Source organism: Xenopus laevis, chromosome 9_10S (assembly GCF_017654675.1).
Source record: "Xenopus laevis strain J_2021 chromosome 9_10S, Xenopus_laevis_v10.1, whole genome shotgun sequence".
Taxonomy (NCBI): Eukaryota; Metazoa; Chordata; class Amphibia; order Anura; family Pipidae; genus Xenopus; species Xenopus laevis.
In genome coordinates this window covers 75,102,334-75,123,904 of record NC_054388.1, presented here as the reverse complement: position 1 = coordinate 75,123,904, position 21,571 = coordinate 75,102,334, and the positions used below count along the sequence as shown (strand labels likewise).

Sequence of the window (21,571 nt, the reverse complement as noted above, 5' to 3'; positions counted from 1 at the left end):
ATAAATCTGCCCCTAAATGTCAACAATTTTCCTGGGACAAAATATGCACATATAGAAGGGTTTGTTAAAGGTTTGATCTCTTACGCTTTTTTCTTAGAGGAACCATGTAAAGGCTTATGATCAGTTTTGTGACCCACTTTATAACGGTTTTCTTTTGTGGGAAGAAACTTCACTGCATTAAAGAGAATAATAACACCTTAAACAGCTTAGGGAACTATAGGTTAAGGTATTAGCTGGAACAGGTAGAAAATCCCATCAGTGGAAACCCACATTGGACCATGAAGTCAACGGCTGTGCATAAGACTCAATCATTGGTCAGAGGACAGAATATTCAGTTCAGCTAAAATGGGGCCAACAGTAGGTGTCCAGGGTATATCTTTCTGTGTATGTCCAGCTTGATCCTTCTAGGTGTACAGCTAGGGTTACCACCTTTTCTGGAAAAAAATACCGGCCTTCCTATATATTTATCTTTTTTCCCTATTAATAACATTGGGATCAACCATCAATTTTACAGGCCAGGCCTGTAAAATACCGGCCAGGTGACGACCCTATGTACAGCTCTCCTTAAACCTATTGAAGAACTGAATGGTAAACATCTCTACGTGCCCCAAAAATATGAAACTGCTTGAAAAAGTATTTCAGGCAACCAAAAATACAGTTGAAGACATGCAGTAAATGTATTTGAAGGTCAACCAGATTCAGCTGTTGGCATTCCTCTGCCATAACTAAAGAAAATGCTTAAGCACAATTATGAATTAAAATGTCTTTTAAAAAAAAAAGTAAAATCTCTGGGTGCCATTAAGCATGAACACTTTGAGCTCCCAGTAAAACTTTATTTTCCCTGTAAGCTGAAAGTCACCTTGACCAATTAGTTAAGGCTGCAGCCAATTTGAAATCATCACAGAGACTGTATTTTTCTGCTCGGACGGGCATTACTGCCAAAATAAAAACCCACTGGTAATTCCCTAAGAAAAAAGTTAATTCTTCTCTTTTAAATGTCATGGCACTTCCATAATTTCTGGTCTCCAGGCGGAAACTGCTCAGCTCTTCATTAAATCAGCACGTCCACTTGGAAAGGTGTGCTGCAGCCATAATAGAGCCGAAGCACTCACCCAGGTAGCACTCCATCACCCATCGTGGCATGTTTCATAAATCAAATTGCAGGGATACTATTAAAGCCTGGTTTGCAATAATACAAATTGAAATCTGGAGTTTGAAGGTGAAAGAATATAGACTTGCTGATGTGAATGAAATATATGAAATGTATTCTCCTTGACTGCATTCTAATTAATGCAGTATTGCGTGTGATCAAAAGAAATCAATATTCTCTTTTGTGCTCAGATCAACACTGATTAAACACGTATCATGGATGTTCTTAAATTATGTAATTGTTTTGCCATTTCCAAGTTTTTTTTCTGCCTCCCTGCAGCAGGTTGGCTAATTTAATTTGCTTATATGGTTATGGGACCTGTTATCCAGAATGCTCTGGACCGGGGGTTTTCTGGATAATGGATCTTTCCATAATTTTGATCTTTGTTAAGGCTACTAAAAAAAATCATGTAAACATTAAATAAACCAAATAGGCTGGTTTTGCTTACAATAAGGATTCAATTGTATCTTCGTTTGGAGCAAGTATGAGGTACTGTTTTATTATTACAGAGAAAAAGGAAATAATTTTTAAAAATTTGGATTATTTGATTATAATGGAGTCAACCTTTCCATAATTTGGAGATTGTTTGGATAATGTGTTTCCGGATAACAAATCCCATACTTGTATACTGAAATTCAAGCAACTTTCGTTGACTAGGTAGCAGACAAGCATACTTTTTTAAATCCTTCCACAGTGTTTTTAAAACCTACAGATCATAGGGTTGATTCACAAACATAGGTGCTAAATCAGATCTTTGCTTTCATTTGCTAGATTGTTGAAAGCTAATTACAAGTGCCCATTTTTGTAAATTATTTATGAACTTCCCATGTCATAATAAAATATATTCAAAGCCTGTACCAATGGAACCATAGTGAAGCACCACAGACTGGTATGGTAGCCAAGAATATGCTATAATAAGATGTTAATATCAAATACCCAGAGTTACAGCCTTTACCCCACATGTGTGTGATTTCCAGTTTGGACTTTTACTCTGCCTTCCTAACAATGATGGGAATGGCAGTTCTACAACAAAAGGTTCAATTCAGAGCATCCATTATCCGCTGGCAATGTTTGTCATATTTAGCATGTCCACATTTGTAGACCCTTCTCTGGATGCTTTGGATTGTGTAGTCATTTCAGTAATTTTCAGTTCCCACAAGCAACAGCAACAAAGTTCCAGGCTGCATTAAAAATAGTCACTCAGCTCAAGTGAGTAACCCAATGCCAGCCACATGTGACAGCAGACAGATGTCATCAGGCCATGACAAAACAGTGCTAGACATTCAAATCTGTACCCAGCAAATAATTAAAGTATAAGCCAACCTAAAATAACGTTGAATATTAAGATGACGTCTCCTTTAAAGCACAGCATTTATCAGAGAAACTTTCATTTCACTGGAACTGTAGACCCACAGTCAGGAAGCCACAAGCTGCTAGACAGACCTTTCTGGCTACAATCAGAACTGAAAAATCCACTGAGGCCCAAGTCACAATCTTAACTTTGCCACAATAAGCACACCCAGTGAACAAAGCCAGGGAGAGACTGATAGCTGGAGAGAGACTATTTTGCCATTACCGATGATGCATGGGTTGTAAGGTTTTGTAGTAAAGCAAATCAATGTGCCAAATTTAAAACAGAAATCAAAGACTAACAAAAAATAAATGGACTCTTAATACATACAAATAGGGGCTGGCACCTACAAAGGCAAATAACATTGCCACTGGTGTTTGACAAAATATGATTTTTTCTAATGTAACAAGTACAGTACATGGAAGAACCACCTACTGTCCCAATTAATATGCATCTATGAAATTATGAAGAGAAGGCATGCAATTGAAAGACAATAAGGTAAACACGCCTTCAAATTGGAAGATACCTTGAAATTTTTTATGTTTTTTAATAAGTGCTTCATTGTGTTAATTTAGATATATAATTTATTAAATATTTCTTATAAATATGCCTTTTACTATAAAAAAAATCCTTTTAATTAATAATTTAATCCATACCTTCCTACCCCTATATTTGGTGTGTGCCAGCATTGTTTAATGTATTGCTTGTACAGTACTTAGTTGTGCCATTCTATTGCTGAAGGCAGAAGTTCGAGAGAGAATGCTGTGGGAGAGAAGGCTGCAGGTATGCTAAAGTTCACTGTGACGTGGGCTGATTGTGCACAGCAGACCTGCCCAATTTATGAACAAGCTGCTGAGCAAACACTTCTGAGGCCTATGCCCTGTAGCAGTAGACAGGGTAGGGAGGTATCTTGTTAGCAATCTAAATACACTGTAACAGCAACCAGATTTACACACAATGTTTTTTATTACTCTCAAGCTGGGGACAGCCATGTAACTAATCAAAGGCTTAGTGCCAGGCCACTATAAAGTGGCCATCTTTATATTCCCTAAAGGAATCTCTGTCATCTCAGAATGTCCTGGAATGATAAGCCCAAAATGAAAGGTAGAATATCACCAGAACCATCAGAAAGTCATTGTCCAACCCACAACTCAAGCCATCCACAGGCGGCGGCCACTGATGTCTCATCTCCCTGCAGCCCCCACCATGAAATGACCACTACATTGCTCCCTTCTGTCCCTGGCCATCAACAATACCAACAAGCTGCTGTCCACTACAGAAAAATTGACAGCCATAGGTGCACCCACACTAGCAGGGACCATGCCTTGACTACCCACCCCAGCAAACATGAACAATGGAAATACGGAGGCAGAAACAGGTGACTGAAGGCCAGGAGCAGAGGTAGAGAGTTTGTTTGAAGGTAGATATATGCAATAATGATAAGGCATTCTGGTTAATGGTTATGATAAAAATTCAGGTATGGCTCAGGCTGGTGACTCTCCTCACTGCCGCTTGTTTTGGATCCTGCTGACAAAGTGAATGCTGCATGGTTATTCACAATCATAGTGCACATGCACAAGAGAAATACAACCAACACCAAAGAAGAACTTAATCAATAATTCTGTGCTGCAAAAATGTTCCCATGTTGCACAATACAGCTTAACCCACAAAGGCTGAATAAAGCACAAAAAGCATCCCTTTAATTCTTGCTGAACTACATCTTACAGCAACCCCCCCCCAACCAACCACAACACTTTGCAACATACTGGGAATTGTTTTCACCCACACTTCCAGACACACCTTGTATCTCCCTGATATTGCCTACAGTGGCATAAAGTACATACACACACTGCAGTCTGTTGAGTAAAATTCATATTGGCACGTATGTCATGTTGGCTCTAGCTTTGCCCTGCTACTATAATTACTTTACATTCAGAAGTAAATATCACCATTAACTGAGTGGCTATTGTAGTATCACTGATCAGTAAACATATCCAGTACAAGTAGTAGTTTGCTTTCACTGGTCGCCTGCGGGTAGAATTATGAATGGCAGCATTCTGGGCAATTAGGCACTAGGGGGCCATTACCTGACAGCTTTAGCCAACACTTGCGCCAGTGCTCAATTCATAAATATTTTATGCCTTTCTATAAATGAGTATGCTGTGAATGTCGGCAGCTCTTGCACAGGAATCCAGGGTAGCCCCAGAGTGCTAGACACACAAGGACCAGCCGTACTGTCCATTTCAGTCCATTTTAATTAAATTGTCAGGCCATTGGTCCCGGCAGTACTGGTATATAAAGCCTCAATAAAATAGCTGGAAAAAGTGAATGTTTTACACCGAGATAATTGCTTGCAATGTGCACATTTGAGTGTCAACAACAATTTTGCCTTTAATTTGGCTGGTGTACATTAAACTTTCATAATATCTGCAAATACAATGAGATGCTAAGAATTCTGGTTTACTTTGCATTTCCACCACCCAGTGTGTCAATCATCCCAGCTGGAAGCTGTCATAGGTCTCTACAGCTCCTGTAGCTCGCTCAGAACTTAGGTGACTGACAGGGTATATTGGACATGAGAATTTTAATAAATGTAAAAAGTTGCAGCCTTGCTTCACCATAAAGCAACCTTCATTAAATCTGTTTTTCCCAACATGTTAACTAACTTAACAATCTTTTATGGTAATGTTACATTCTATTTTTGTTAGGACTGGTTCATTTGAACTTGATTAGAGTTTCAATTCCTTGCACCTCTACAGCAATGTTCATTTTATTGTCTCTCAAAGACTGCATTATAAACTGCACAATTAATTGTGGACAGTTTTCACTTAGATTCCCTTCAATAGACAGCACAGTCTGTGGCCATCAGCCAGGCGAAGAACCAGCTAGAGAATGAAACGTACATATTAATACTAACACTACAACGATTTTATACAAAAGGTAAGTCACCAACCACAACAGGTGTAGAGAGCTGATGTATGATTCCAATCAAACACCAGGCCTACATAAAATGAGTTTTCAGCCCCTGGAGTTGTACTTACAAATAACCCAAATCTAATGTGTATACCCTAGCAGAATTTGGTACTTGGCATTTTAAGTGACCCTAATCATAAAACGGAGTAATTCCTAATTCCTGATTCCAAAGGATCACGTTTCAAGATTGACACATACAGTATACAGTATTTACATTACCTACATTACATAAAGATGAACATCTTGCCTTTTGCATCCTGAAAATGGGATTTTAAATTGCCCTTTTTTTCTCTGATTTAGAAAAGAACAGTATAGGATCTCTCTAGCTCTTATTTTATCATATAAATATGAGAAAGATTAGATAAAGATATTATGATGGTCTGAGTTTAACTTTTCTAGAAGATAAGGAAACAAGAGCAATGGTATCTTTGTATGAATTCCTATGGAGCCAGCTCCTATGTGCATTATCTAGGTTTATAATGTACATTTGCAATAAGATATCACTAATGTGTTCACTGTGAATATTTAATGGAAGGCAAGGCAAGTATTCACACAACGCTGCTGTTTAAAATGGGTGTTATTTCATTCTTCCATTTATTTTATAAACACTATATTACTCTGGTTACACGTTCATGATATTAACAGACAGTATTTAATAAAACGCTTATGTCAAAAGATATATCAAAAGAGAACTCTGAGCAATTGTAGATTCAGTTAAATTTAGGGAATTGATCCTCTTGGTGCAAACATTTTAATCCGACCTATAAAACTTGCATCTCCCTTTATCACCCAATTAGCAGATTTCTATCCGGAATATCATGCTGTCTATCACATTTAATACAAATCAAACTTTTTTCATTTGTAAACAGGCAGCGAGGTGCTGAATCAGCAAGGAGATAGACCATGAAATAGCAGGTTTCCAGCTCCGAGTCTGCACTACGAAATTAGATGCGTGCCTTTCTGTGTGTATAAAGCCTCCTCTGCTCACAGCATGCTAATTTAGGCAGCAATCAAAACAGTTTGCGCAGGAGGCATAATATATGTCAGCCTTCTGTTACAGGACACACACTTCAGAAATTTCTGTAATGGAAACACAGCACACCTTAACACCTGCAGAACTGGAACCAAGAAGGTTGCTGTGTATTCAGGCCTTACAGAGTGAACTCTTTGTTGATTTGTTTCTATCAGTACATGTTAGTAGCAACCTATCCACAGCTGTTTAAAATAACTATCCTGCTGATATTACAATGTATATGGTTTCCAGAGAAGCCTTATCTGGCTGGGTAAAATAATAGCTGATCAGAATGTTTATGTAATGTGACTCAGGACACGCGGGGATCCTCTAACATCCAAGTAAAAATGCAGACGGTTTGAGAATAAACTGCTTATAAATTCCAATTTTAAAATGTCATTGCATATTCATCTACAACTGAGTTAAATAATTTAAAGAAAAACTATAGTTTAGCACCATTATATATATTAGGATATTTTTTTAAACATTTCAAAAATGAAGGTCAAGATCTGGTTGCTTTGGGAGGATGCACTGGTGCAATTTAGCCCCTATGACCCCGCAGTGATCCCCAACCAGTAGCTCATGAGCAACATGTTGCTCTCCAACCCCTTGGATGTTGCTCCCAGTGGCCTCAAAGCAGGTGCTTATTTTTGAATTCCAGGCTTGGAGGCAAGTTTTGGTTGCATAAAAACCAGGTGTCCTGCCAAACAGAGGCTCCTGAAGTCAACACGTTGCTCCCAAACCCCTTGGATGTTACTCACAGTGGCCTCAAAGCAGTTGCTTATTTTTGAATTCCAGGCTTGGAGGCAAGTTTTGGTTGCATAAAAACCAGGTGCACTGCCAAACAGAGGCTCCTGTAGTCTGCCAGTCAACATAGGGGCTACCAAGAGCCAATCACAGGCCTTATTTGGCACCAATCAGGAACATTTTTCATGCTTGTGTTGCACCCCAAATATTTTTACATCTGACTGTTGCTCACAGGTGGAAAAAGGTTGGGGACCCCTGCTGAGGAATAGTCTACTGAAAACCACATTGCAAATAATGAATATAGTGAATATTTACCGCACTTATATGTTGTTCTACTAACCAGTTAGGTCAGGATTATTGCACTGATTAAACAATTGCTATAACTCCCCACCCATTACAACTAATCTGTTTTTATGCAATTACACGTATGGGACCAGTTATCCAGAATGCTGTATCTGGGGTTTTCCAGATAATGGATTACGGATAACAAATATTTCCGTACTTTGGATCTTTATACTTTAGGTCTATTAGAAAATAATGTAAACATGAAATCATCCCAATAAGATGGTTTTGATCCCAAGGATTAATTAGATTTTATTTTTTTACAGAGAAAAAGTCATTCATTTTTAATAATTTGGATTATTTTATTAATGTAATCTGTGGGAGTCTTTCTGGATAATGGGTTTCCAGATAAAAGATCCCATACACGTCAGGCAGGTTGATCAACTTTGTATAATCAACTTATAATAAAAGGTATTGTATTCTACGATAAGATCTAAAGCAGACAATCAATAGAAAAGTACACTTTTATTTTAACACTGTATCTCTATACTTAAATATTAGCCTAGAAGGATGGCAAGATGTATGTGATGCCAACAGTAGTGGAACTTCAAAGCCCAACTAAAAATTATGCGGCATTCTTCAGTATAAGTCAATGGAAGAAACATCACTTTTAGTACCCTGGGTGGCTCAGAACAGAACCTGCACCCACTAGTCAATTTGAGCTTGTAGTGTTATTTATTAGTACCCACAAGGATATTTCTGCCTGAAAAAATAGTGGTTCACTGTTCTTTGTTCTCAGCTAAGAACACTGTCAAATGGCACGGTTATTTATTTACAAAAAAACGCTGAGATCTTATTTGATTGCAAAAATCGCAGAATTGGAGTAAAGAAGATTAATGGTACTGAATTGCCATAAAAAGAACACTATATATACAAAAGCTTCACTCCAGTTTCACGAGGGCACTATTTTGTATACTTTGTTAATTTGGCTTTCCTTGCACTTCTCATAAATAACCCATTTTCCTTCCCCTAATTATGTCAAACTAAAAAAAAATGGCATTAAATTGTCACCAATATTGTTACGCCTACTTTCTGACCCATAAAACCATTACATGTCCTACTACTGGCGGGGGGCAATTTTTTAAAAAAAACTGGAGTGTGGGCTTTATTTTGTTATATTTTGTCAGGGATAACATTTTAGCCCAACAGGTGCCGTTTAATGCTGAAAAACTCCAAAACTGGCACTCTCACTTGTTGAAATAAACAGAAAGTGGCAGGTAGATAAAATGGCCAATGTCAATAAACAAGGGTATGGATGGAGCACATCAAACGCAGTCTCTGCCGCAAAACATTCTTTATTGCATCACAATAAAATGGCCAATGTGTCATCATCATTACATATTCATCACTTTCTCAAAAATTACCTGCTCTCCAATGTACTAAATTGCATTGTGTAATTAGTAGCTTTGCTCTCATTATAACCAATGACAAGCTTGACCTTTCTGTATAGAGACACGGAGAACTAAACTGTAGACCGCAGCTTGTAATAATGGCAGCCTTTAAGCCAAGCTGCTTCTGCAGCACAATATAATAATTTGCCTGAGTTTTGCATGATACGGAGCCGAGGAAAACATCTGCGCAGACATAATACACAATATGTTTCCATTTCCATCTCCAAGCACTCTGCAAAAAGGAGAAATCATGAGCCACTATGCATTTAATGATGGAATCCTTCAGTGCTATCAAGGGACTCAAAACTGCAGCGCACACCTGCATAATAGCCTCTGTATTCCATCACAATGGGCAATCCTGAAACCCATTCAATATTTTTTCCCCATACAATAGATCCAAAAACCCTTCCAAGTGTATTAAAAAAATACTGACAACTGCTGGGGACATAGCGTCAAACCTTAGGGAAATGCAGGGACATGCCTTGGAAGCCTGTTCTGGATTAATGCATTTTATACTTCTTCTGAAATATATCCCAGGAACTGACATTTACCCACTCAGTCAGCCATGGAAGAAGAAGTAGCTCAACAAAGGAATAGAGTGGACTGAAACGCTGAAACAGAGGATTTCAGGGTTCATGAAGGACTATAATGACAGGGATAGGATGATAGGGTTTTGTATCATACTGTAGGTGTACTAGAACTCCCAGCATCTTACAAAACGCTGGCTCCTGACGCTAGGAACTGCTCTAGGAATGTCTGTTTGATACTCAATAATAATAGAGAATATCTCTGTTAAGGCAAGTAGTATGGTAGCTTCCAAATATAGATACAAATGTAAATAAGGTAAGTTTAATGTACACAATAAGGGTACAACCAACATCTATATATGGCGAAAAAAATGGCAGATACCTTTCCTTTAAGCACTGTAAATTGCAAGATTTTTTTCTTTGAAGTGTTTTCCTAATGTGTGCTTGAAAACCTGGAGTAGGATACTCAGTTTAGCAAAATAGTATTGCCCCTGGGCTCCATGAATGCCTTAGTGACCTTGTTAGGTATAAACATGCCTATACTTCGTGGAAGTAAATATCACAAGAGATGAGAGATATTTTCGAATTAACATAATGAGCACTAGTTTCCAGTAATTTCCAGTGATATACAGTATGTATGTCCAAGTTTGAGTAGAACATTATAGGAAGGTGAATTAAAAATAGAAAATTGAAAAGGGAAATGCTCCTGCATACTGCAATAATTATAGATACCATTAAAAAAATGGCATTGTCCTTCCCATGGTCCCATATTCTGAGGTGGGCAACTTTTTATTAAAGAGTTTTGTATTTGCTACTTGAGTTTTGTATTTGACTTCTACATGAATTCAGCAGGTCTGAGTTGGAGTACTTTTTTATTTGGACTTTTAACACTATTGGGGTTTAATAAATCTCGAAGATTTTTTCTTAAAAAAAATTGTGTTTTTCCCCTTTAAAAGTCCAACTATAAAAAATCATACTGTAATAAATAAACAGGTGTTGTAATCAGGTGGGTTACGGTTCAGATTCTGTTTTTTTCTAAACTGTCACTATTACTCTTGTTCCTATTAAGGAATAATCTTAATCATAATTCAGGAAAGCATTTAGCTCTACAAATGATCCTCCCTTGGGTCAAATTGTATGAATTATGTAACCTACTTCATGCACTTTCTGATGAAAACTTCTCTTTGTTGTTCATATTTCTACCAACCTATGGCAGATTATAATAAGGATAATTGGACTGGCAGCAAAGGTTGCAGTGTTCTAACCTGGGCGAGGACTAGTTGTCCAGCCTTCTGGGTCTGACTTCAAGCAACGCAAATGCCATGAGATGATCAGGTTGGCATCCTGTGCCTCTTTTCATGCTTTTCCTTTATGCAATGATCGCAATGTGATTTCATCTCCAGCCATTTGCATTCTGCATATACAGGGGTGGGTGGTTCCCCCAATACCTCTAGAACAGTGGTTCCTACACTGTGAGACACCTGTCAGGTGTACTCAGCTTGAAAGCCAGTTATAGAAAGGTTTTGAGTGAATATCTATTTGATCTCCTAGATACACTTGAAAATCCAGCTTGTTTAGTTATGGGAGATTTAGTATACCTCCCAACATTTGAAAAATAGACAGAAGGTCAAAAAGATCTGCAAAGTGCAGCACTGTGAATTTTCTGACTACGCCTATTTTAGGGTCACATCCCCTAATTACCATGTCTGATTTACAAAATTTGGCAGGTTATGAAAGTTTTAACACATTTCTGGGAGTTTTAGGTCCATGTTTTATGTGTTATAGCAGTTTTGCTAATGAAGGTAACATTGAGTTTTAAGATGCTAGTCTCAGTTCCTCCAAGACTTGCTTATCTTAAATAGTTACAATTGTATCTTTGGTATCTTAAATTATTACAAATGTATCTTTTTCTGGCATCAGTGCGGGAGATCAAAAAGAAACTTGGGACTTTTTAATAAAAATCCGGGACTGAGGGCTAAACTGTCAAAATTGTGACTGTCCCGCAGAAAACTGGACAGTGGGGAGGTATGGTTTAGGTTGAACAATTATTTGGTTTTCTAGATATTATTAAGAATATGGCTCATACCCCAATTTTTTCCTATATCTTTAACTTTGTTTTGGGCTATGGGGGTCCCTGACCAAATTCTGAAAAATTATATCATCAATTAACTTTGCAATATGCTTACCCTATCATGTGGAATGCTTCTGAGCCACAAGCTGGGTGGACCAGAAATTATGCTTAGGCTGCTCAGATCCTATGTACCACCCAGGCCCCAAGCTGTCCTATACCAGGGCATGGCTAGTATCCATACACAACACATAGACTGTCACCTAGACTTTCTCTGAAAATTCTGGGACAGAAATATTAACTGTTTAAATGAATTACAAATGGCATATTGGTTTCAGCCAACCAGAGTGGCAGGCCAGACTGTAGTTAATGGAAAGTGAGAGTAGCCTTCAATGGGAAAATAAATTGTTCAAACTAAAACAGACTGACACCCATTAAAAGGTCAGCTCGATACAGATACAATTTAGACCAGCCAGAACAAGAGGAAAAAAACATTTCAGGGAATCAGCCATAATTATTCATTTCACAAGACAAATTCATACAATTCAACCTGGTAGCTGAGTAGAAAATCAGGAAATACAGTAGAAAAGTGCATTCCAGTCAGTGCAGCTATGTTGAGTTTGTGGCCTTTTATCTTCACTGAACTACAGTTCCCAACATAATCCATTAACCTTCTCTAGGGCAGGGATCCCCAACTTTTTTTTTACCTATGAGCCACATGGGGAAGCCCATTTATCAAAGGTCAAATTTCCAATTTATGTGAGCTTTTTTAACTCTAATAAATTTGAATATACGCAAAATTCTATTTGGGAGGGTTTTTAAGAAAAAAAGTTGAATATCTTATACTCTAACTAATTTCACTGACCAGAAAACTCGAATCGAATTTGACTAAACTCGAATTGAGTTGTTTCTCTGAAAAAACCTGAATGTTAGGAAGGCTAATAACATCTTCAAATTAGTCACTGGACCTCTCCCATTGGCTTAGTTTGAATTCTAACTATTCCCAGGGTATAGGTTTGATAAATCTTAGTATTAGAATTAGAATACAAATTAAAAGTCAAATCGAGTTTGGATAATTTGAATTTGAGAGTTTTGACGATTTTTTTTTTTTAAATTTGATTCAAATTTCCTATTTGACCCTTAATAAATCTGCCCCTTAGTTGTAAAAAGAGTTGGGGAGCAACACAGGCATGAAAAAAGTACCAAATATGGGCTGTGATTGGCTATTTGGTAGCCCCTATGTGCTCTGGCAGACTACAGGAGGGTCTGTTTCACAGTACACCTGGTTTATAAGCAACCAAAACTTGCCTCCAAGCCAATAATTCAAAAAGAAGCATCTGCTTTGAGGCCACTGGCAGCAACAGCCAAGGGATTGGTGAGTAACATGTCCCCACTGGTTTGGGATCACTTCCCTAGAGGGATGCTGAGAGAAGCATAAACAAATAGTATTGCCTGCTGATGAACCACCCGAAGAGCCACAACCAACTAGGGATGAAATAAAACACTTATCAGCACCAGTAAAGGATTTAAAAAAGAATTCACTGCATATTTCCACGTTTTATCCCGGCGAATACATTTGCGAAACTGCAGCGAAAATTCATCAGTGGCAAAAAATTTTGGACGTGCGTTAGAAAAGTCACTCGTGTCAAAACTGTTGCGAGTCAACAATTTTTCGGACAACAATTGACTCTAACGCACGGGGCAAAATTGACGCGGGCGTCAAAATTCGAGATTCGTGAATTTTTAGCCAATTTGCAAATTCTGCAGTGAATTTGGGAATTTTTCAGCGAATCAAAGTGGGACAAAATCGCCCATCACTATTTGCCATTTGTGATTGGTTCTAGAAGCAGCATGCTATTTAGTTATTGAACTCTGGTGATAAATACTGCAAGTATATGCACTGAAATAATTGGTTGTTGCTTCTTTTACCTCGATCTACACTTCCATTAAACACATTATACTGAGAAAATGTACGTAGCAATAATAAATATGCATTGTCAATGAACAACTGTGCAAGGCACATATCACATGATTAAGGCTTATGGGGTCTTTACCGTCCTCCCTCAAAAAATTACCTGTCAAATATATACAGTAATTAAAAGCTTGTCACAAGAAGGCAGCCCATTATTAGCCACTATGATGGAAAAACAGCCCTCCTCGTTTGGCAGATGCATTGTATCATGAATATTTTTCATTTAGCAAATTTGACCCTGGCAAAGAAAGGGGAAGAACGAGAGAAGGAAATCAAATCCTACGCAAGGGGGTTGCTGTAATGAATCAAGGGAGGCAATATCTGTCCTGAATAAAAATAGAGGACTGAATGTGGGACACCTAGCTGGTCTATAGATGCTGTAATTGTGAATATGTGGGGTAACATGCTACACTTTGATAATAATGTGACTGTAGTGCTTTGGAATGCAGAGAGGGGGGCATCCCGATAGTCAGTCCCTTGAATTTGTTGCTTTTACTTTTTCCAATGCATATTCCTTTATTTTAGCTTTATGGGAAATGTTTTTACAAAGAGGGGGTTAATGCATACATTTTAACAAATGTCATTCTGCTGTATCAAAATGCAGTATTTTGTTTTGTTTACGTTTGTTTTCCATCTGTCTAAGATCATTCTATGGCTGGCCATAAAAAAGGCTGACCTTTCAATCTCTTCATTGCAAGCCTTAGTCAAGAACTGAACAAGCCTTTATAGAAAATTAACTCCATTTAACTTTGTATTTCATGCATTAAGTGGAGAGCAATCAACTGCGCAATTGTTCTTCAAACAGAGACCAGATGTAATTCATGTATAATTTATTTAACCCTGAGGGTCTCAAACTCAATCCAGGGGAACTTCAACTACAGAACTGTTTGTAGGGGTCGGGGATTCTTCACACAAGAATAAGCAATGACATACATCTTAAGATAAAAGATCCTGTGCATCTGATGTTTTTCCTAGATTTCCTATCCTTGGAAGGAAAGTTTGGCCTAACTATGAACTGTCACACTTGAGAAATGGTTCATGTGATCCAAAACATGAGGTGTGATAAAAAAAAGCTGCAGCTCGTGTGGCTCCCTTTGTGTTCTTTAATTAAAGTGCACCAGCTATCAGCACAACAAGGTTCCGTCTAAACCACCTGAAATTTTAGCAGACTGGAACTAATGCATCTGAGATTCAGTTTTGATACCTCTAAAACAAGCACTATTGTGGGGGGCTGAGGAAGCCCACAAGTTTGGAAGGCTCTGCCCTAAATTATATGACATAGGTTTCCATAACTAGAAAATGTATAAATACGGTAGCATACCCAAAATGGCAATTTGTACATTCTGGCAAAAGCAGACGGGCAGCTGTAAGATGCCATAGACAGATACAATTTATTAGGATTGCTGGGGACTGTTTGGTCCTCTGTCTACTTGAAATGCCGCAGTTTATTTGTAACATGCTGGACCTGTACAGTAGTTATTTTCCCTGCAAAATGTCTCTTTAATGGTGCATCGTGTTTGTACTTAAAATTTTAGTCCTTCCATTATTTTCGACCACGACCAGGCTAAATCCCCACAAAATGTCATGAAAACAGCAATTCTGGGTACCAAATACACTTGAAAAATACAAAAACAAATCTGAAAAAATGTCAGAGAGGTACATTTGCTAAAACTGCATCTAGTAACAAAGTCTGTAAAAACAAACTGTGTAGAGCTAAGCATAGCAAAAGAGCATTTTTCGTTTTCCCTTTTATTTAATATAAAAGAATACCTTTCAGATTTCAGTGGTATTCAAGAAAAAAAAAATTAAAAAAATATATATATATATATATATATATATATATATATATATATATATATACACACACACACATATATTTTTTTTCCAAAGAAAAAATGCAGATATTGTCTGTTATTATAAAGCTCATCACAGGAGATTTGACTAAATAAACCATGATGATTAAAAAGCTTATTTTCATCGAATAGGCCCTGTACTGTATTACTCTGCAGACCCCTCTGGTGGTCACAAGGTTAATGGTTTCCGAACTGTTCCCTCTTTTACGCTCTGCTGCTGTTCCCAATAAAGAGCAGTAATTTGCATCTCCCCTCTGTACACAGGGAGATATAAGGTGAATTTGTCCCTCTTTCTTAATAAAATTAGCATCTCAAAAAATATTTCATTTCCCCAGAACATGGAGCGTGTCTATTAACGCAAGAAACAGATTGTCTTTCCTCGTTCCTTAATTTGTTTCATCTAAAAGCAATTCACTCAACATCTTGTCGCCCTCTGGCAGCATGCTTTACTTATCTGCACTTAATTTCTCATTTGGACCAAAACAAACTTGTTACAGCAGCCTGCTAACCGTCCTGTGGTGTGTCTCAGAGCACCGCTGGGTTACCCACCCTAACCCTGATTAACTATATTTACTGACCCTTATAAAATCTCGCTGACAGTTTGTGCTTTTGCTTGTAAAATCAGAAAAGATTTCTATCTTTTTCCCAGATTGTTTTCATTTTAAAAAACAAAACATACATTTTTTAATTTAATTTGCAAACTTTATTCTGTTTGTCACAGTTTTTTAAATTAAAATTCTAACATATACATTTTCTTATTCTTTTAAACAAATGGCCTGAAGAGTTGCAAGTGCTAGGGATGTAGCGAACTGCCGATTTGGTGTTCGCGAACGCCGTTCGCGAACAACGGCAAAAAATGCAAACGTTCGCGGACAGTTCGCGAACTTCGAACACCCGCTAAAATCGTTTGATTCGAACGATCGAAGGATTTTAATCCTTCGATCGAATGATTTTCATTAGAATCGAACGATCGAAGCCATTCGATCGAATGCTTTTCATTCGATCGAATGCTTACAATCGTTCGAACGAATGGAAATCGTTCGATTTTTAGCGGTCGAAGGAATTCGAATGGTCGAATGGTCGAACGACTTGTATTCGAATCGAACGTGAACTCAAAATACGAACGATATTAGCGGCACATTTTCCGGTTTGTTTGGGTCTTTATGCCAGAGAAAAGAAACTAAAATAATTTTTCGCTTAGCTGGTAATACGGCAAAACACCATAAACACTGAGAAAAAAAACCAGTTGTTTTACACATAGTATATAAAAAAAATGGGGAGGGGTAATCACAAAGCATGCGGAAAATACCATATACACTTGTATTTGTTCTGAAACCACAACAGCTAAATCTGTGTTTACAGAGATAATTCACAATAAAGGAGTATTGTATAAAGTCGCTGTGTTAACTGTTGAACTGGCTGAATTTATAACAATGTATCAGAATTGTTTTATTGTTAATATATTTGTATATTTATGTGTCTCACGTTTGCTCAGGTGAAAGTGATTAAGTAGAAAGTGTTGCAAGGTGTGATTCTGTGTTATGATCTCACTTTGACACTTGTTAATCATTATACACAAAGTGAAATGTTAAACTCATCATAAAGAGCTAATAATTTACCTGAGGTCAATAAAGATGTATAAGGCATAATACTGTATATGAATGTATGTATTGTGTTTATATATAACTTTATTCTTATAGCTCCACATGTATATGCAGGACAATACAGGGGTGCAAGACATAGTACAGAGCTAGTTTTAAGGATCTGCTTTATGAGAATATTGATGTTTCTAGAAATATGTTATAAAAAGGAAAATGGAGCACAATACAAATTAATAAGAATCAGTAAATAGAAATAAAGGCCAGAGTTGTAGTAGGGCCAATATTAATTATCTGGATGCTATTTATCGATATGCTGTGCAGGGAGACAGCAAATAGTGGCAGTAAACACAGTATTTGCTAGTGTCATGCAATCGGCATGAAAAAATTCTCAAGGACAAGCCTTAAAAATTCTAACTGGCCTAGCAGAGATGTCAGGATTCAACTGACTGTAAGTCAGTGGAAATATAATTTGTTTACTGGCATAATAACATTGACACATTGCACAGCAAGGGTGGTATGGTAAGCTCACCAGGGTTTGGAAGAAAAGGTGCAGCTACTGCAGAGGTAGAAGAGCCATCCTTGTCGCCATTTGTTATGTTTGAGTAGAGTATATCAGTGCTTTATTAGCAGATTCATGCAGGCCTTACACAACAGTAAGCTTTCACTTTCACTTTTAAGCTGTATGAAGTATGCACAATATAAGTCTGGGCACAGTGACATCTACAGGCCATTTGTATAAACACCACAGTTACAGACAGGGAGAACCCCCAATACTAATACCTCATATTCCTCCCAGAATCCTTGTCTTTCATAATGTAATCTGTGCTACTGTCTACTCATGCTCGGTATTTGCAAAACAAAGGGTTATAGGTGGGTTTCAGTAAATGAACACATACTGTATGCCATATTTTTTATCCTTTCCAAAATACCAAGAACACTGGGGTTAACAGATGAATAAGCCGCCCTACCGACTCCAAACCCCAGAATACCATGGAAATAAAATAGGGCAGATCAGAAATTTCTTTTGATCGAGGTCTGAACAAAAGGGAAGGACTTGAAAGGGACACTTAAGGTCACCAATGAAGAAGGAAATGCAAGGTCATGGGTGAAACTGAGAAATGTTGGACAAGGTCCAGGAGTAAAACCCTTATCAGCACAGGCACAACAATGGCCTTAGAAATAATGGGTTTAAAAATCTAATGCAATCTAAAAAGGCATTAATTAATTTGGCATTGTGCTTGGAAAAATTGGAAAGATTATTTACAAAAAAAAATGTAAAAGTAGCCCCTGAGCATTAGGACAAAATAGCACCTGAAGGTTCAGACTCAAGGAAGCATATTTGCTATGCTGTGATTTCAGGATTAACAGCTCTTCAAGTACATAGTAATGTGTAAGACTGTGTGTACATACTACATATCTCATTTAATGAACATAAACTAGTATGAGTTATCAGGCCAGCTCTAGTGTAAATAAACAGAGGTGGTTACAGGGATAGAGGCCAATGGCAGTTGGTTGTGGGTTGGTAGCCAGCACAGGAGTGTTACTAGGCTGCATAAGGTCGCAGGAGGCAAACCTAAACAAAATTAGCCCTCCCCCACCCCCACAACATGCTTTCATTCCTTTACAGCACAAGCGTGCAAAGGCGAACAATGCGACTTCACCCTTACAACAAGATTGACAGCAGCCTTACAATAGAACAACCCTCTCGGTGTCAATATAGTTATTTTTATTGACAAAGGCTAAAGCTATATCCATATACCAGGGACAAATAAGTGTGTGTGCGTGTGTACGAAAGTAAGGCAAAGTCATGCCTCCTGCACAGTTGGAGAGGAAATATAATGTTACGCTGATCTATCTCAGTCATGGAGCAGTTAAGGACTTGTAATTGTCAGGTTATTTCTACCTACAAATGCTGAAATGCAGAATAGACAAGAGAAGGGAAGAAATCAGCCCCCCACTCGCCGCTGCACCTGCTGCCTGTGAAACCATTCCAGCACACAAGCGAGAAGTCTTGCGAGCCAGTCAAACAGGCATGACCAGAAGTGGAGAAAATGATATGCAGACAAAGAGACAAGGAAGAGAGATGAATAGCAGTCTGTAATACAGAGCAGTCTGTCATCACTCTCCGATAAACAGAGCTGCCCACCTGTATTCATAGGACATAGCCACACTGTGTAGAGGAATCAAGCATTAATTAACCCCAGGGCAACCAGCCCCTATCATTTGTGTCTCTACACCCCCAACTGCCAGCTTCCAGGGCATGTCCACATGCTGACATGTGTTTCTTTAGTCTCCTAACATGCAAGGGGTTAAGCAAATAGATTCACGACAATGCAGTCCTTTTATAACGATGTGAGATTTATACAAAGTGCTGCACTGGCACCCACTGCAACCAGGCAGACAGAGATTTGGTGGGTTTCAATCCAAACCCCAGCACTGCCAATACATATGGGGTACCAAAAGGTGTTTATAGTTGGCACCCCTGAATACTCTGATCTATTTGGACATCACAGACTTATTTATGCAATGTCTGTAGAGTCTGTAGACTAGAAAACAATTGGGATGCTTAAACTCCAGAGCCTGCGATTAAATCACAAGGGTCCAACTATCATGAAATTACAAATTCCACAATTTAAGCATCTAAAAGTTGTAGTTCAATTGAATGATACATACTGCTAAGTTGAACCCCCAGCTGCACCCTCCAATTTGCCACTGAATAATAATGTCCTCAAAATAAAACCCAAGCTGAGCTTTTTTTGGGCAATTAAACTAGCAAGCTTTGGGAATGAATATATCCAGTTTTAGCAGCAGCTGGCAGCAATGTACAACACTGTATGAGTTCCTCTTGCAGAGTCAAGTGATAACAGTCTATGGTACAGACGTGCCACCCCAGAAACACACACAAGGAAATTAGTTAATGGGTGTAATATTGTGCATAATGCAAAATGGAAAAAGAAAAATTAATTTCCAAATAGAGTATTAACAAAGGTGAACAGAGTCAAGTGTCCATTATCTCAATTCCTCGAGGTCCAGACACAGGGACTTGCGCTGCACATCACTAAATGGCGTAGCAGACAAGCACAAAAACTACAAGTGCCACATTAGATTTCTAATTAGCCCTCATTGACTGGCACAGACTACAGCACGTTTCCCACTAACAGCCAGAGATTCAAGAAGAATTAGAATCAGGAGTCCCATACAACAATTTCAAGGGGTTTCGTCTATGGGATTCAGACAATGTATAAGGGATGTCCATGAAGAAAATAGTGGAGGGGGGGGTGTGAGGGGCTGTTAGGGCTCCTAGGGGGACATAATGGGGGAGGGGGTATATCCATTTGGCACAGGCAGATTAAAGGAGTTGGTTGGGGGTTAGTTGGCACAGGGGCAGGTTGCAGGAAGGTGCTTGTTTGAATAGGCAGAGAGTTGGTTTGGAAGAGTTGGGTAACAAAGTGATTAATGGATCACTGGTGAGTCTGGTAGTGTGAAACAATTTGTATCAGTGACTATTGTCCAGCTTGTTATTATTCAAAGCTTTTTCTGCCCCATGGCACTTACCTGACTGGCCACAAGCTGCTTGTAGGGTGCCCAATGCCCACAGCACACTCAGCCATCCCGGGCACACAAGTCTCCCAGCTGGACACATCCTCATAGTGATGAAACCTCAAATCCTCTCCAAACTCACATGTCCCACCGGTATATCATTCACTCCAAAAACCTCAGCGGCTCTCCTGGAGGCACCGAACCGGAGTAAGAGGAAAGTTCCTCCAGACAGCACTGCCCTCCAGTCCCAGTTTATTCCTTGCTCTCACTTTACACAGATAAGTCCCGGGGGTCGCGCTACTCCAGTCGACTTCTGAGTATGTCAGCGCTGCATAGAGCGAGCCGCCTGGCTCCATACAATCTTATGGGAAGATAGACTGGCAGCGGAGAGCCGCCACATTAGCCACGCCCATCTTGGCAACTAGCACCGCCTACTCTCTCGTTTAGGGCAACTGATTGGTTGAGGCGATCCCACTGAACTTGAAATCTACTTTGCACCTGTCGCTGCCGCTGGTCGCAGTAAGGACACAGCACATGTCAAGGGGAGAAGGAGGGGGAAGCTGGACCTGGGGGTCGGCGCGTGCTGGGTCAGCTCGATACTTACACAGGGCGAAAGGTGAAAGGGGCTGCTGGTTGGGAAGGAGACTGTCATTTTAAGGGGATGTTTACTTCCAAACACTTTTTGTTGTTTTCAGTTTGTTCCCCAGAATTAAAGACTTTTTTCAATTACTTTCCATTGTTTATTTTTTTCTGGTGTTTGAGTCTGGCAGCTCAGTAATTCAGGTGCAGATTCTGAACTGTTATAATTTACTACATTTAGTTGATACATTTCTCAGCAGCATCTCTGGAGTATTAGCAACTATTGTATCAATTCTAACAGCTGCCTGTAATGAAACCCAGAGATTCTGCTCAGCAGGGACAAAGATAAGAAATCAGTAACCCTGGCAGCATTACACGAAGGTTTAGCCACAAAATGGAATATTATGCACAAAACAAAATGACTTTACCAAAGGTTCACCCAGCATTGCAGGTTTGGCCAGTGGC

The 21,571-nt window shown here is 38.7% G+C and overlaps 1 protein-coding gene across 2 annotated transcripts in view; it reads right to left on the bottom strand.

Moving 5' to 3' along the window:
* LOC108703039 (receptor tyrosine-protein kinase erbB-4) overlaps positions 1 to 20,868 on the bottom strand; it is a 440,770-nt gene extending 419,902 nt beyond the window's left edge. The window contains exon 1 of one of the 2 annotated variants that reach the window (XM_018238955.2): positions 20,543 to 20,868. In XM_018238955.2, coding sequence (XP_018094444.1) covers positions 20,543 to 20,636 — 94 coding nt within the window. In that variant the 5' untranslated portion in view covers positions 20,637 to 20,868. The remainder of the gene's footprint in view (positions 1 to 20,542) is intronic. The other variant, XM_041578052.1, reaches the window with a different exon arrangement.
* Positions 20,869 to 21,571: the final 703 nt, after the last annotated feature.